Below are 12129 nucleotides of genomic sequence, written 5' to 3'. Positions count from 1 at the left end.
GGTTATGCAAAAAATTACCATGCATAATGTCTAGATTTGACAAATACTATTTTATCGTACTCTTAGCAGGTGATCCAATAACGACAATACACTTTAACGTGTTTTTACCGAGTTACTTGATAACAATCAAACTCGTTGACAAGTTGATCTGAAACTTGTGTTTTCGTATAGGGTTAACATGTCGTGTAATAAATTGTTAGAGCATCCCTAGTGAGGGGCTCTATATGGGGTTGGAAAAGTGGTGGATATAGCCAATTTTAGAGCTCCAAGGAATCTTTGGAGTTTTATAAAAGAATCTCTCCCAATGAGGGACTATATCTTTTGGGCTTTATATGGGGCTATATATATTTATTTATATAGTAATTTGATTAAGCGATGATTTTTTTTTTTTTTTTTTTTTTTGTGTTAGCTTTTCTTAAGTTGATTTTTGAACTTGCTATCTTAATTTTTTTTAAAATTTTTTTTATGAATCCTTCAACCTAAAACGTTCAAATTGTGACAAAGTTAGATTTCATCACTTATAAATCGTTCGTTAGATTAGATTCCTTTATCTCAATTTTCATTGAAAGAAACAAACCCCCACTTTGACCTCTGAAATAATTTGATTTTCATGTATAACATAACAATTTACTTAGCACCAATTAGTAAATTAGTATCATACAATTTTGAAAAAAATTATTTGAAAATTTCATCCATCAATGCCCATGATCGTTAAATCAATTTCAAATTTTAATTCTTATGGAATTTAAAACAATCATTAATTAGCCAAATTGCAAGAAAAATAAGTAAGAAAAAAGAATTAAAAAAATAATAAAAAGAGAGTATAAGTGTATTCGTAAGTGGATGGAGAATTATATAATTTTGCTCACATGGGTTACTACTACTTTTTTTATGGACCCACTGTTTTTTAGGGTTAGATGCAGCCCGATTTTATGCTACCCAGAAAAAGAATGGTAGATCTAGCCCAATTTTTTAGCTCATTCGGAATTAAATTTCTCTCTAACGTTGGAAATGTGATAGCCTCGTGGATGATAAAGCTGTCATTGGGATGCTCTTAGGCCTAATGGTCCCACGATGAGTGAGGGCGTTATCTAAAGTGGGCCATGGATCCAGATGGCGGGTACCACACGTGGCAACTCACCCTTAATCTACAGAAGCGCTCTTCGGCGCTCCAACTCGATATATATACGATCTCCTAGACTCCTCCCATTCAGATTTTTAAGTTCTTTTTATATAATTAGGGTTTTCTATTTTCCGCTCTGTCGAATCTTCCAGACCCACCCAAAACCTAATCCTCACCACTCCAGCCGACTCTCCTCCTCAGCTCAGCTCGCACAAAGCTTCACCGCCCAATCGCCGATCAGTTTATCCGACCGCCGCTCCATTTTGTTCATGTAAGTATACGGTCTAGATTAGATTGGTGGTAATTTCTGATTGGATTTTGTGTTTCTGGATGCGATTGCTGTCGTTTCGATTTGATATTAGTCATTTCATGCTGGTTTTGCTGTTGGTTTTGAAATTAGGGCTTTTTGGATTTGGATTGATGTGGGTTGATTCAGTTTTTAGTTTTTATGTTGGTGAATGAGATAATAACCGTTTAGTTTTTTTTTTGTTTTTGTTTTTACGTATGTTTATTAATTTTTTTGTGTTTTTCTTCGCATTCGGGTCGAGTCTAGTTGAATTGTTTTTGCTGGTGTGTTTAAAATTAGGGTTTTTTGGTAGTACTTTTTATGAAGATTGACGACTTTGGAATGTTAAGACACGTTTTTCTTCCATGAAAGAAGACCCCTTTATGTATGTAATATGTTTTCTTGAAGAACAATCTATGCTTCTTGAGTAAGTTTTCGTAGATTTTCCCAGAAGAGTCGATTGTGCATACTCTTGTTCTGTAGAGGGAAAAGAGTTGGTGTATTGTAGATTCTTCTTCCTTTCTCTTTTTAATTTGTTTGTTTTTTTTTTTTGAATATGTGACAAAAGAGATTACCTTAAGCTGGTGGATTTACTGGTTGGGCAGTTTTTGTATGCAATGTTGGGTGCTGCTTTGCCAATATTTGAGAAGCTCTGGGACCTCAATGGTGGACTTGCTTTAGCAAAAATGAAGAATTTCCTTGAGGGTTATTGTACCCTGTCATGAAGAAATCAACACCAGTTCAATGCTCAATCGATGTGGCCCGCAAGGTGTTGATTCACGGGAAACTGGAGTGCTAAAAGACCTGCCTAAACTGGTATAGGGTCGGTCTTGCTGCTTCCAGATTTTTTCTTTCTACTGGCTCGAAATCCTTGTCTTTCTCCAGTGGATTTGTGATTGTTTCGGTTTCACGGGTTGTAAAGGGGCTTCCACCCCCGTTCATTGTTGCCTGTGCTTTGGCCCCCAAGAGAACAGAGAGAGCTTGTGCAATCAGTAATCCCAGCTTAATAAATTGAATGTTTTTGGAATTCGGAATTTTAATGTGAATAAGCATGATTGTCTACTGAGCTGCCCAGATTCTCCAGCCATGTTATTCCGGGTTCAAAGACAAAAGCAACAATTGGGGAATATAAGTAAATAATTAATTTGATATACTTTTAAGTTTGGAGGATATCTAAAACTCAAAGAAAGTTTTTATACAATTTTTTAAGTTAGTTTAAAAGGGGTTTTATCATACACAATCGGTAGCTCAACATGAAGTCTCGTTGAGAGATGAAATTCAGCTTCCATCATCATTTGGTTTAGGGACTGGTTAGGAAAGTGCTAACCAGTTCTAAATGTCTATTTTTCGTATTGAGTTCTGAGTTGCGAATACTGACTACAGAATGGAAGTTTCAAAGTTTTGATACAGAAAGATGTAATTATTTGGGTTAATGTTTTTGCTTAGAAACCTCTGTTTCTGGTCGTGTCCCTGAGAATTCTACTACAGGGCTTGAACTTCAATGAGCCGTGTCTATTTGGTAGACTTGAAACCCATTGAGCCTCTCAATATTGGCACTCCAAGCAGCTTACCTGTTTTGTCTGTGTTATTAACTACCCAATATTAGGAAATTTGTGTTTGAAAAAAGGTCCCCTAGGTACCCTAAATGGTTGTTATATACTGGGTTTGTGTTCTTTTATTTATGGTTTTCGCCCTTCAATTCACGCATATGTACCTACTGATTAGATGCACTAGTTCCCTTTTGATCTTTGCTCTCCCTTCGTGTTCTATATATTTTTGAGGTCTAAATCGCTGTGAATTTAATGAACTGAGTTTTGTTGTATTTTCTTTGTTCGTTTTTCGTTGTTAAAGGAAGAACATGTTCTGATCAGTTCTTTTCTCTTCTATCGCAGTTTATATGTTTCTCTTTGGAGTTGCACCTCTTGAAGACTAGGAGCAAACTGGGAGTGTCAGGAAACTTGATGTTCTGATCTAGCATGTCAAACAATCTTCTGTCACCACGGTTGCCAATATCAAGCATGGAAATGCCTCAGATGGACCCCATTTTGAAAGGTATGGACTCATCAATACCAGAATTTCAAATGGCAGGGATGAGTTCTGTATCTAGTAACCCCGAGTCACAGAACCTTTCAGTAACAAATCAGCAAATGGAACTGATGCTGGATCCTGTGCCTGACAATCCTGGGTCACATGGCTTATCAATGTCATACTTCCAAATGGGACACATTGCTAATGCGAATGGGAATCTTGGTTCACCGAAAATTTCAACACCTAGCAATCAACTGGGAGAGCTTGGATCATTGGCCAACGATTCACATCAGTTGTCAACAATAAAGCGAAAGGCGACATTGGAACCCATGACTAATAATCCAGAGGCACCTCAGTTGTCAATGCCAAACAAGCGTGTGGCATATATGGAACATAGACCATGGCTGCAGCAAGGGCCTGTATCAAACAGAAGAGCTGTAGAAATGGGATCTGTGCACAATGCTCCAGGATCACCTCGTTTGCCAGCTGCAAATAAGAAAATGGTAAAGCTGGAGTCCATGGAGGCTGCGCAAAATGTGCCAGGATCTCCTCATTCGCCAGTGCCGAATAAGAAAATGGTAAAGATGGAATCCTTTTCTGGTAGGTCTGGGTCTCAGCGGTCTTCTAGTCAAAAGAATCAAACACCGCGGATACAACCAACTCGAAAGCTTCAAAATGAATCATTTGAGTCCGTAAGGTCCAAGATGAGGGAATCGTTAGCGGCTGCATTGGAATTGGTTAATCAGCAGCAAGATAAATATGTGGATTCTAGAAAGAAGTCTCAGGGGGAGGCTGGAGCAATTCAGGAGCAAACACAGGAAGCTCCCCAACCTGGCTCTCATCCTTTTAAACCTGAATCTGAAGAGCCTAAGGAGAATTCTCCATCCGCTGAAACTTGTTCTATTATGAAAACTAATGATGAAGGTGCAGGCCAAAGACATTTGGCTGATGCAACTACAAATGTTTCCACATTGACCTCAATATGCGATGGGAATGAATTCCAGTCAAGTAATATTTTTCCTCATGAAAATGTTTCATTTAGTGACAACTTGTTTGTCAAAGATGAACTTTTGCAGGGAAATGGGCTGTCCTGGGTTTTGGATTCTGAAATGGAAATGGAAGGAAGGAAGGAAATTCAACCTGCTGAAGAAGAGATGTTGGATCTTGAGGAAATGGGTGGACCCCCAGAAGAACAAGTAGTTCAGTCTCCAGAAGAGTTAGCCTTTAGAATTGAAGCAGAACTATTCAAACTATTTGGAGGTGTGAATAAGAAGTATAAAGAGAAGGGAAGGTCCCTTTTGTTCAATCTAAAAGATCGTAATAATCCAGAACTAAGGGAGAGAGTTATGTCTGGAGAAATACCTCCAGAACGATTATGTTCAATGACTGCAGAAGAACTTGCTTCAAAGGAGCTTTCTGAATGGCGGATGGCAAAGGCTGAAGAGCTAGCACAAATGGTTGTTTTACCAGATTCGGAAGTTGATATGAGACGTTTAGTGAAAAAAACACATAAGGGTGAAGTTGAAGTTGAACAATATGATAGTGCTTCAGTTGATATCCCACTGGATGCAACATCACATAATCATAGTGAACCAAGAAGCAAGGAGACAGAAGTGTCTACCCCTTCAAAACCCAATAAACCCAAGGACAAAGTGAATGCTGCAGGTGAGAAGAGTAATACTGAAGACAGAAGTGTCTACCCCTTTACCATTCCTTCTACTGAAGCTACTGATTTAATGCAAGGCCTTATGGTGGATGATGGATTGAAGGATCTTCCTCCAATTGTCTCCCTAGATGAGTTCATGGAATCCTTGGACACAGAACCACCATTCGAGATTCTCCCTGAGAAAGTTACACCCACCTCAGACAGGGATGACTCCGAGACAGTCTCTGAATCGAAGTCTTCAGTACCAAGTCCCAAAGATACCGTTAACGCCTCTCCACAGAAGGTTGATGATAGTTGCACAACAGATACAAAGTCAGATGCTGACTTGAAAACTGGTGGCAGTCCTGCTATGATAAAAACCGACAGTCCTACTGTGATCAAAACTGACAGTCCTGCTGTGATCAATACAGACAATCCTGCCGGAAACAAAACTGACAGTCATTCTGTTATGAAAACCAGTGATAGTGCAGATATAAAATCCTGTGATGTGAGTGCCGATGTGAAATCCAGAGACAGTCCTGAAAAATCAGTATCTAGACTAGTTGGCACACCGAAGGGTGAACGTGTTTGGAGTGGTTCCCTGCAACTGAATCTTTCACCCATGGCCTCTGTTATCGGAATCTATAAAAGGTTTGTCTTTTAAACATTCGTATTGTAGTAAATTCTCCTTGTTCTGCATTTCCTGTGTACAGATTTGTTCAAAGAAGACTGTGTGTGTGGATAGTCCACTGCATTGGTGGACTGCTCTTTTAATCAAAGTTTATTGCATGTCTGAGTATTATGTTTCTGTCTTGAACTTCCTCATTCTGAGTCATGAATGGTTATTAGCCATATTTGGAGAGACTCTTTGAAGTTAAATTTACATGTGGACCTTATTAGAACTATGCCAGGGTGCAGTATAGGTGGACTAGTGCCGTGACGGGTTTGTGATAGATGTTCTTTTTTATTCTACTTTAGGTTCTGCTCCCTCTTCTTTTTCATCTGTGTATAGAGGGCCATGCTTGTGTTTTGTTTGATAGTAATATGGCTCAACTGAAGTAACTAATTGAAACTAAAGATGATACTCGAATTGAAATTCGGTAAATTTAGGAGATCGACTTTGATTAATTTATGTTTGATACTTGGACAAAAAGGGTGTTTTGTTTGGTATTGCAAATTGCATGCATACATGCACACATGTATTTGCCAAATGTAAAGCTTTCAAGCATTCTGCAATCCGTATTAAACTCTAATGTCCTTGTTTCTGATTCATGCTAATCCAAATTTCTGTTGCAGCGGTGAAAAAACCACAGCAAAAGAGTGGCCTGATTGTCTTGATATCAAGGGAAGAGTCAGACTCGATGCTTTTGAGAAGTTCCTGCAAGAGCTGCCACAATCCCGAAGTCGTGCAGTCATGGTATCTCCAAGTTTATTTTTATTGTTTACAGATTCTTGTATTATGTTATTCTGTGATAACTCAAAAAAGGAAACATTTAGAAAACTTGGTTTTGGAGATCGCTTAGTTCTATCGTGCAGTGCATTCTCTTTTCTGGGCAGTTTGGTCAATTCATTGAATCCGCGAATACAAAATTAAAGAAAAGGGAAAACGATTTTGAAGTTTCTAACGAATTCGGTCAGCTTCTAAGACGGATTCAAGACACTTGTGTTAAATTGTTTTGTGCTTGAATTACCGTCGGTATTTACAGCCTTTGTTTTGGACGGGCGAATGAAAATTAATCACTTGGGAACGTAATTAACCTTCAAACGAAGATTGTACCAAAATGTCGCATGGATTAGATTTTCTTTTTGTCGTTGGAAATTTAATTTTTGTATGATAGAGCTGCAGCCTACTGATGTTCGTTTTGTGCAGGTCGTGCATTTTGTTCCGGATGAGGGGTCGTCGGAAACGGAATGTGAAAGCATTCGTGAGGTAAACAACATCAAACGCGGATCCAGATCCGTCTGCAAAATCCCATTCACCAACATGCGTCTGTTAATTTGATACTAAAACTTGTGTTCCGCCGTGCAGGTGGCTGAGTCGTACGTAACGGATGAGAGAGTCGGTTTTTCTGAGCCGTGTTCGGGCGTGGAAATTTATTTTTGCCCTCCCCATAATAAAACCGTAGACATGCTCAGCAAGATTATTGACAAGGGGCACGTTGAGGCACTTAACACTATTGATAATGGCCTCCTCGGTGTTATTGTCTGGAGAAAATTAACTTCGCCCAAATCCTCTCACCACAAACACATTTCGAAAAAGCAACAGTTTTCTGCTACTACTACTACTACTACTACATCTTCTAGGAGACAGCAGCACGATACCAACTACACATCTAAGCCGGCTCAGTCCCGGCCCTTACCTCCCACCCACACTACACCTGCACAGGATGACGACGACGACGATGTTCCTCCCGGGTTTGGCCCTGGTGCTTCTCGGGACGAAGATGATCTCCCTGAATTCAATTTCACTGGTGGGTCGAATCAGTTTTCTGCCCAGAGGCCCTCATCTAGGGGGCCTGGAATGGCGGCGCCACCCTTGTACCCCAAGTCCCATACCCCTTCTCGCCCTGTAGATCAAATGAGAGAGCTGATACAAAAATATGGACAAAACAATAGTGTTAGTAGTAGTAGTAATACGTTTCATCAGGCAAGTAGTGTTGCAGTTCATCCGTGGAATGACGATGACGATGACATCCCGGAGTGGCAGCCTAATGTACCTTCCCAACCCCAATCTCAGTACCAGCGTTTGCAACCGCGGCCGCCGCTGAACAGTTACCAGCAACAAATGCCGGCAGCCCATATGAGTTTAGCAAACCAGCCGCAGTCTCTTCAACCGATGGCACCCAACGTACAAAATTCTAATGTTCCTATGCAGCAAGGCTGGTGGGCTCCGCCACCACCGGCGCAGAGAGCTGGTCAGTTTTATGGCGAACCAGATAGAGGAACGGCTGCTCAGCCGGGGATAGCCTGGCGGCAAAATGTTCCTAAAAGTAGAGGGTTTTGATTTTATTTTATTCTTTCCCTTTGTTTTTTTTTTCTGTGTTTTTGTAAATTAAATCGTTTCCTTAGTAGTGTCAGGGATATTTTTCCTTGTGTAAGCGTTTTCCAAACACAAACGTGAGCTTTAAGCTTTGCTAGTGTTGTTAGACAAAGTAACCATAAACCAAAACTAGGCATTTAGCTGCACAACATTTTTTAAACATTCAAGTTATTCTTTCGTTTAAGACTGCTTCTGTAAGAAACACTCATGCTCGAGGAAGCACGTTTGTTATAAAAATCTTGAAATTTGAATTAAAACTTACTTTCTAGAAAAGTACTTAGAAGGGCCTTTTAAAGAAATACATGCTCGCTTTTTCTAAAAGCGTTTGTACGATCTAGGAACATTTTTGATTGTCGGAAATGGTTTAAGACCGCGTTTGATGGATGTAAATCACCCTCACATTTTGTTTTGTATATATTCTAGTTATATTTTCGGGGGAGATGTTATCTGCAAACCGTGCTTCACTCAAAGGGTTAAAATCGTTAAAAGTTTGGATCGGGTCCAAAGCGTCCATTCAAGAAGTGTAAAGGGTTTCAACTTTCAGGGCGGGGCAGAGTGGAACGCCACAGTGATGGTGTATGTATGCTATGAAAGTCCCTTCAGAGTATCGAATTGTGATGTGCACACCTCAACTCATGGAACCATGAGAAGCCAAACATTTTCCGCTATATCGAAGCTTTTAAGGCGCCAAAGAAAATTGCAAATCACTTTCATTTGGAGAAAAAAACCGAGTTGCATGAAAATTGCAGTGTGAGCTTTTTGGCTCATAAAACCTCAAGGTGTCTAAAAACATGAGAGTTAACAACACAAACATCTAACAACTATACAACCATAACCATGTATCGTCAAACTATGTGTGCCTCGGCCTCGGCCTCGGCCTCCCCCACGAGACGATCCTCTATTTGTATACTTCTTGTAACCATAAAACCAAACATGTCAAAAGAGTAAAACAATTGACATTTCTTTGTTACCCACACAATAAAACTGAAGACGAGCTTGGGAGCTACGATTTGGGTGAACCGCTGGCTTCACCTGCTACGTTCTTCGGCTTCCATGCACTATTGCCTGCCAACCCAGATTCAGAAACATCTCCAATGTCCAGAGTGTCTGGAAGACCTTCAGAAGACTCGACTACACAGAACTGTAGTAAGAAACAGAGATTTTTGGGATGAGTGACAAAGTTAAATGAAATGCTGATAAAGGTAAATAATAAAACATGTAAGTCAGGCGCAGAGTTTATTTCTGTGCTGATAATCATAAACATAAAAACCGTATTCCAATATGTTTGATGTTAATGTTAAAGGTAACAAACACCCAGAGATGAATATTCCAGTATGTTCTAACTGTATCAAGTTCAGAATAAAACTTCGCTTGAGTTGCAACCAAACAAAATGTTCGCTGCACTCTATCTGTGTCTTATGCAAACACTGTAGTAAGCAAATAAAAGAATGGGCATTGATTGGCTCGAAACAAGACAATATCAATGAATAACAAGAATCAATAAGCAAATAATACTGTACTAGCCAATCATTACCAGTCCAATATTCCATCATATCAATGAAACAAGACGATTCTTCGCTCAGGAATACAATTTCCACACATATAAGACATATCGCAAAGAACCAAACACTTACAGTAGAAAAGGACTTCTACCATGTCAGAGAAATACAGCAGATATACAAAACACATTACTGTAATTATAAGCCAAATGAATCACACACTATTTGCACTATTCAACCATGCCAAAGCATGCAAAGTACAAAAAACTTGCAAACTTGCAAAAGAGAAATATGTTGAAGGAAAGGAGGATTATTCATTTTCCTTGAAGAAAGGTGACACGAGGTGGGTCATAAACTCACAGCACATGCACAATTGTGCTTCAAATTGGATAGACTTTCGAGTTTTGACCTGTTATAAATGATACAACATCACAACCTGAAGTGCTCTAAATAAACAGGTACCCTAAATATTCAACTGTTATCGAATTGTGAGCAACAGTATTTGAGTATTTACCTAATGCACAACAAACATTAAAGTAGTGGACTGATGGCAGAGGATAATGTATGATATTTTCCAAAAGAAGAATATTTAACAACACCAACATTAAACAAAAAAATGAAAGTCACCTCAAGTTGGTTCAGCATGTCAATGGTGGCATCCAGGTCACCCCTATTCGCCAAATAAACATCACTAAGGGACTGATCAGATATACCAGGAAATGACAGTCCGAGAAATTCCATATCCATATCAAAGTCTTCATTTTCTGACACTTTATTCATATTCTGCGAAAATGAACCATAAGAGTCATGGGCAGGGTAGCTCTTTACAGCATAAGACTTTGGACTCTGGAGTGTTGCAGTCCCTGGGGCATCAGATTGAAGATAAGCTTTGCTATGGTGTTGATTCTGGGTAAAATTTTGAGGGTTCCCAAACCAGACTGACTCATTGCTGTGGCTAGAATCTTTCGTTGTCACAAAAGTTCTATCATCTGTCTCCCTCTTGGAGATTGGAATGTATGCTGCTGCGTAGGGATTCAAAGAAGAAAGTCCTGGCTTCATGGTCTTAAATCATAAAAATCTGCCACTCTAAAAGAACCGGAAAACCCGATATTATCAGACAACATTAAGAATATAATCATTGAAGAAACAAAAATGCTAAGCTTCCATGCCAAAATAAGCCAATATTTAAAAAAAGACGGGGGTTCCACAAGTATCCTGGTTCATTATTGTGAAGTTACTCAAAGCACAAATTAACTGTTGTACCAAGAACTTTCAGTTAGCGGTGAGAGTGTTACTAGCAAAATATGAAACCATATTTAGCATTAGGAGGCTGGGATCGATCCCATATCATATCTTTGATCTTTATTACATGACGAGAGGAATCTCTTGAGGAAAGATATTGCAAAAACAAACACTCTGTGTGTGTTTAATCACAATAATTACCAAATCCATAATCCTTTACAAACAGAGCCAGTCAAAGTTAGTACCTCTACTTATCAAGAACTCAATTCTAAGTACACACGAAGATCGACTTAAGACAATATCAGATCACTATCCAATGCTCAATTCACATCCAACTGTCCAATTTCCTCAAACAAAAAAAAATATACGATTTAAGCAAATAACCTGCAGACAAGATTCACTTTAATCAAAATCCACATCCGATTACTGGTTTTCTCATCAAAATTCAAGCAATTAAGCATAAAATCTCACTTTCCTCAATCACCTAAACCTTCCCTCTTCCCTAGTCCAGCAAGAACACCTCCATGTTCATACACAAAACACACAAACAGATCAACAAAATTGCAAAAACTTCAGACAATCAACTCGACTCATATCAAGAAAAAAGCAATTCCCAAACACGAATCACCGTAACTTTGAAACCGAATAACGACAAAGATCAATAAAAATATCAACAGCATGAATCAATATCAATGGCATAAGCTCACCGAGTGCGAGGCGATCTTCAAATTCCAGAGAAGCAAATGAAACGCCCGGAGTCCCTGAAACCCTAATTTCCGAGATCGCTGTGAGGACGAAATGAGAGAGAGAGAGAGAGAGAGAGAGAGAGAGGAAAAGTGGAACAAATTTTGGGGAATTCTCTTTCTATATTTTGGTGTGTTTTAGAAAGGGAAGCCCAGAATAATATAAAGACTATTCACTTTGTATAACATTGACAATTTGACACGGACGTTTTACTGGATTTACTATAAACTTTTTGGCACCCTGTTTGGAAACACGGATAACTCTTTTCCGTTGGAAAGAAATTTACTGTTACACTTTTTCGTGACGTTGTTGTTACAGATGCATGTTATGTTATTAAAAACGTTTTTAACGAAGTTTGACGGTAAAAGTTTATAGCTTTTTTGGACTTATTTAAAATTTCAACATGCTCCTAGTTAAAACGTCTGCAATAAAAATGATTATGAGTAGAAGTGTTTTTTAAAGAAGTTTTTTTTTCAAATTGTAAGTATGACAACGAAAATTATTGTTTCTGGAATAGTTTTT

At 38.9% G+C, this 12129-nt stretch overlaps 2 protein-coding genes across 5 annotated transcripts; one reads left to right on the top strand and one right to left on the bottom strand.

Annotated features, from left to right (window-relative positions):
• The first annotated feature begins 1203 nt into the window (after positions 1 to 1203).
• Positions 1204 to 8306, top strand: LOC126604376 (uncharacterized). 3 transcript variants are annotated; one of them, XM_050271603.1, is made up of 6 exons: positions 1204 to 1394; positions 2015 to 2225; positions 3302 to 5733; positions 6379 to 6499; positions 6953 to 7012; positions 7112 to 8306. In XM_050271603.1, the coding sequence occupies exons 3-6, from the start codon at positions 3386 to 3388 to the stop codon at positions 8084 to 8086; spliced, it is 3504 nt and encodes a 1167-aa protein (XP_050127560.1). In that variant the 5' UTR covers positions 1204 to 1394; positions 2015 to 2225; positions 3302 to 3385; the 3' UTR covers positions 8087 to 8306. The 3 variants fall into 3 exon arrangements, with proteins under 3 accessions (XP_050127560.1, XP_050127561.1, XP_050127559.1); XM_050271604.1 differs by having other exon boundaries at positions 2015 to 2232; XM_050271602.1 differs by lacking the exon at positions 2015 to 2225.
• A 509-nt stretch (positions 8307 to 8815) lies between these two features.
• LOC126604391 (polyadenylate-binding protein-interacting protein 5-like) lies at positions 8816 to 11753 on the bottom strand. 2 transcript variants are annotated; one of them, XM_050271626.1, is made up of 4 exons: positions 11571 to 11753; positions 11109 to 11383; positions 10249 to 10707; positions 8816 to 9263 (listed from the first exon to the last, which is right to left on the bottom strand). In XM_050271626.1, exons 3-4 carry the CDS (start codon positions 10678 to 10680, stop codon positions 9126 to 9128), a joined length of 570 nt encoding a protein of 189 aa, XP_050127583.1. In that variant the 5' UTR covers positions 10681 to 10707; positions 11109 to 11383; positions 11571 to 11753; the 3' UTR covers positions 8816 to 9125. The 2 variants fall into 2 exon arrangements, with proteins under 2 accessions (XP_050127583.1, XP_050127582.1); XM_050271625.1 differs by lacking the exon at positions 11109 to 11383 and having other exon boundaries at positions 11571 to 11752.
• Between the last annotated feature and the right edge of the window lie 376 nt (positions 11754 to 12129).

This window comes from Malus sylvestris, chromosome 15, assembly GCF_916048215.2.
Source record: "Malus sylvestris chromosome 15, drMalSylv7.2, whole genome shotgun sequence".
Lineage (NCBI taxonomy): Eukaryota > Viridiplantae > Streptophyta > Magnoliopsida > Rosales > Rosaceae > Malus > Malus sylvestris.
Note: the sequence above shows the minus strand (reverse complement) of the source record. Positions and strands in the feature narration are given on the sequence as shown.

Bases quoted from the DNA above. Each gene is read 5' to 3' on its own strand.
- LOC126604376 (XM_050271602.1), top strand. From the start codon at position 3,386: ATGTCAAACAATCTTCTGTCACCACGGTTGCCAATATCAAGCATGGAA. The intron at 5,734-6,378 runs GTTTGTCTTTTA...TTTCTGTTGCAG, and splicing joins GTTATCGGAATCTATAAAAG to CGGTGAAAAAACCACAGCAA. The intron at 7,013-7,111 runs GTAAACAACATC...TCCGCCGTGCAG, and splicing joins AATGTGAAAGCATTCGTGAG to GTGGCTGAGTCGTACGTAAC.
- LOC126604391 (XM_050271626.1), bottom strand. From the start codon at position 10,680: ATGAAGCCAGGACTTTCTTCTTTGAATCCCTACGCAGCAGCATACATT. The intron at 9,264-10,248 runs GTGACTTTCATT...TTCTTACTACAG, and splicing joins ACATGCTGAACCAACTTGAG to TTCTGTGTAGTCGAGTCTTC.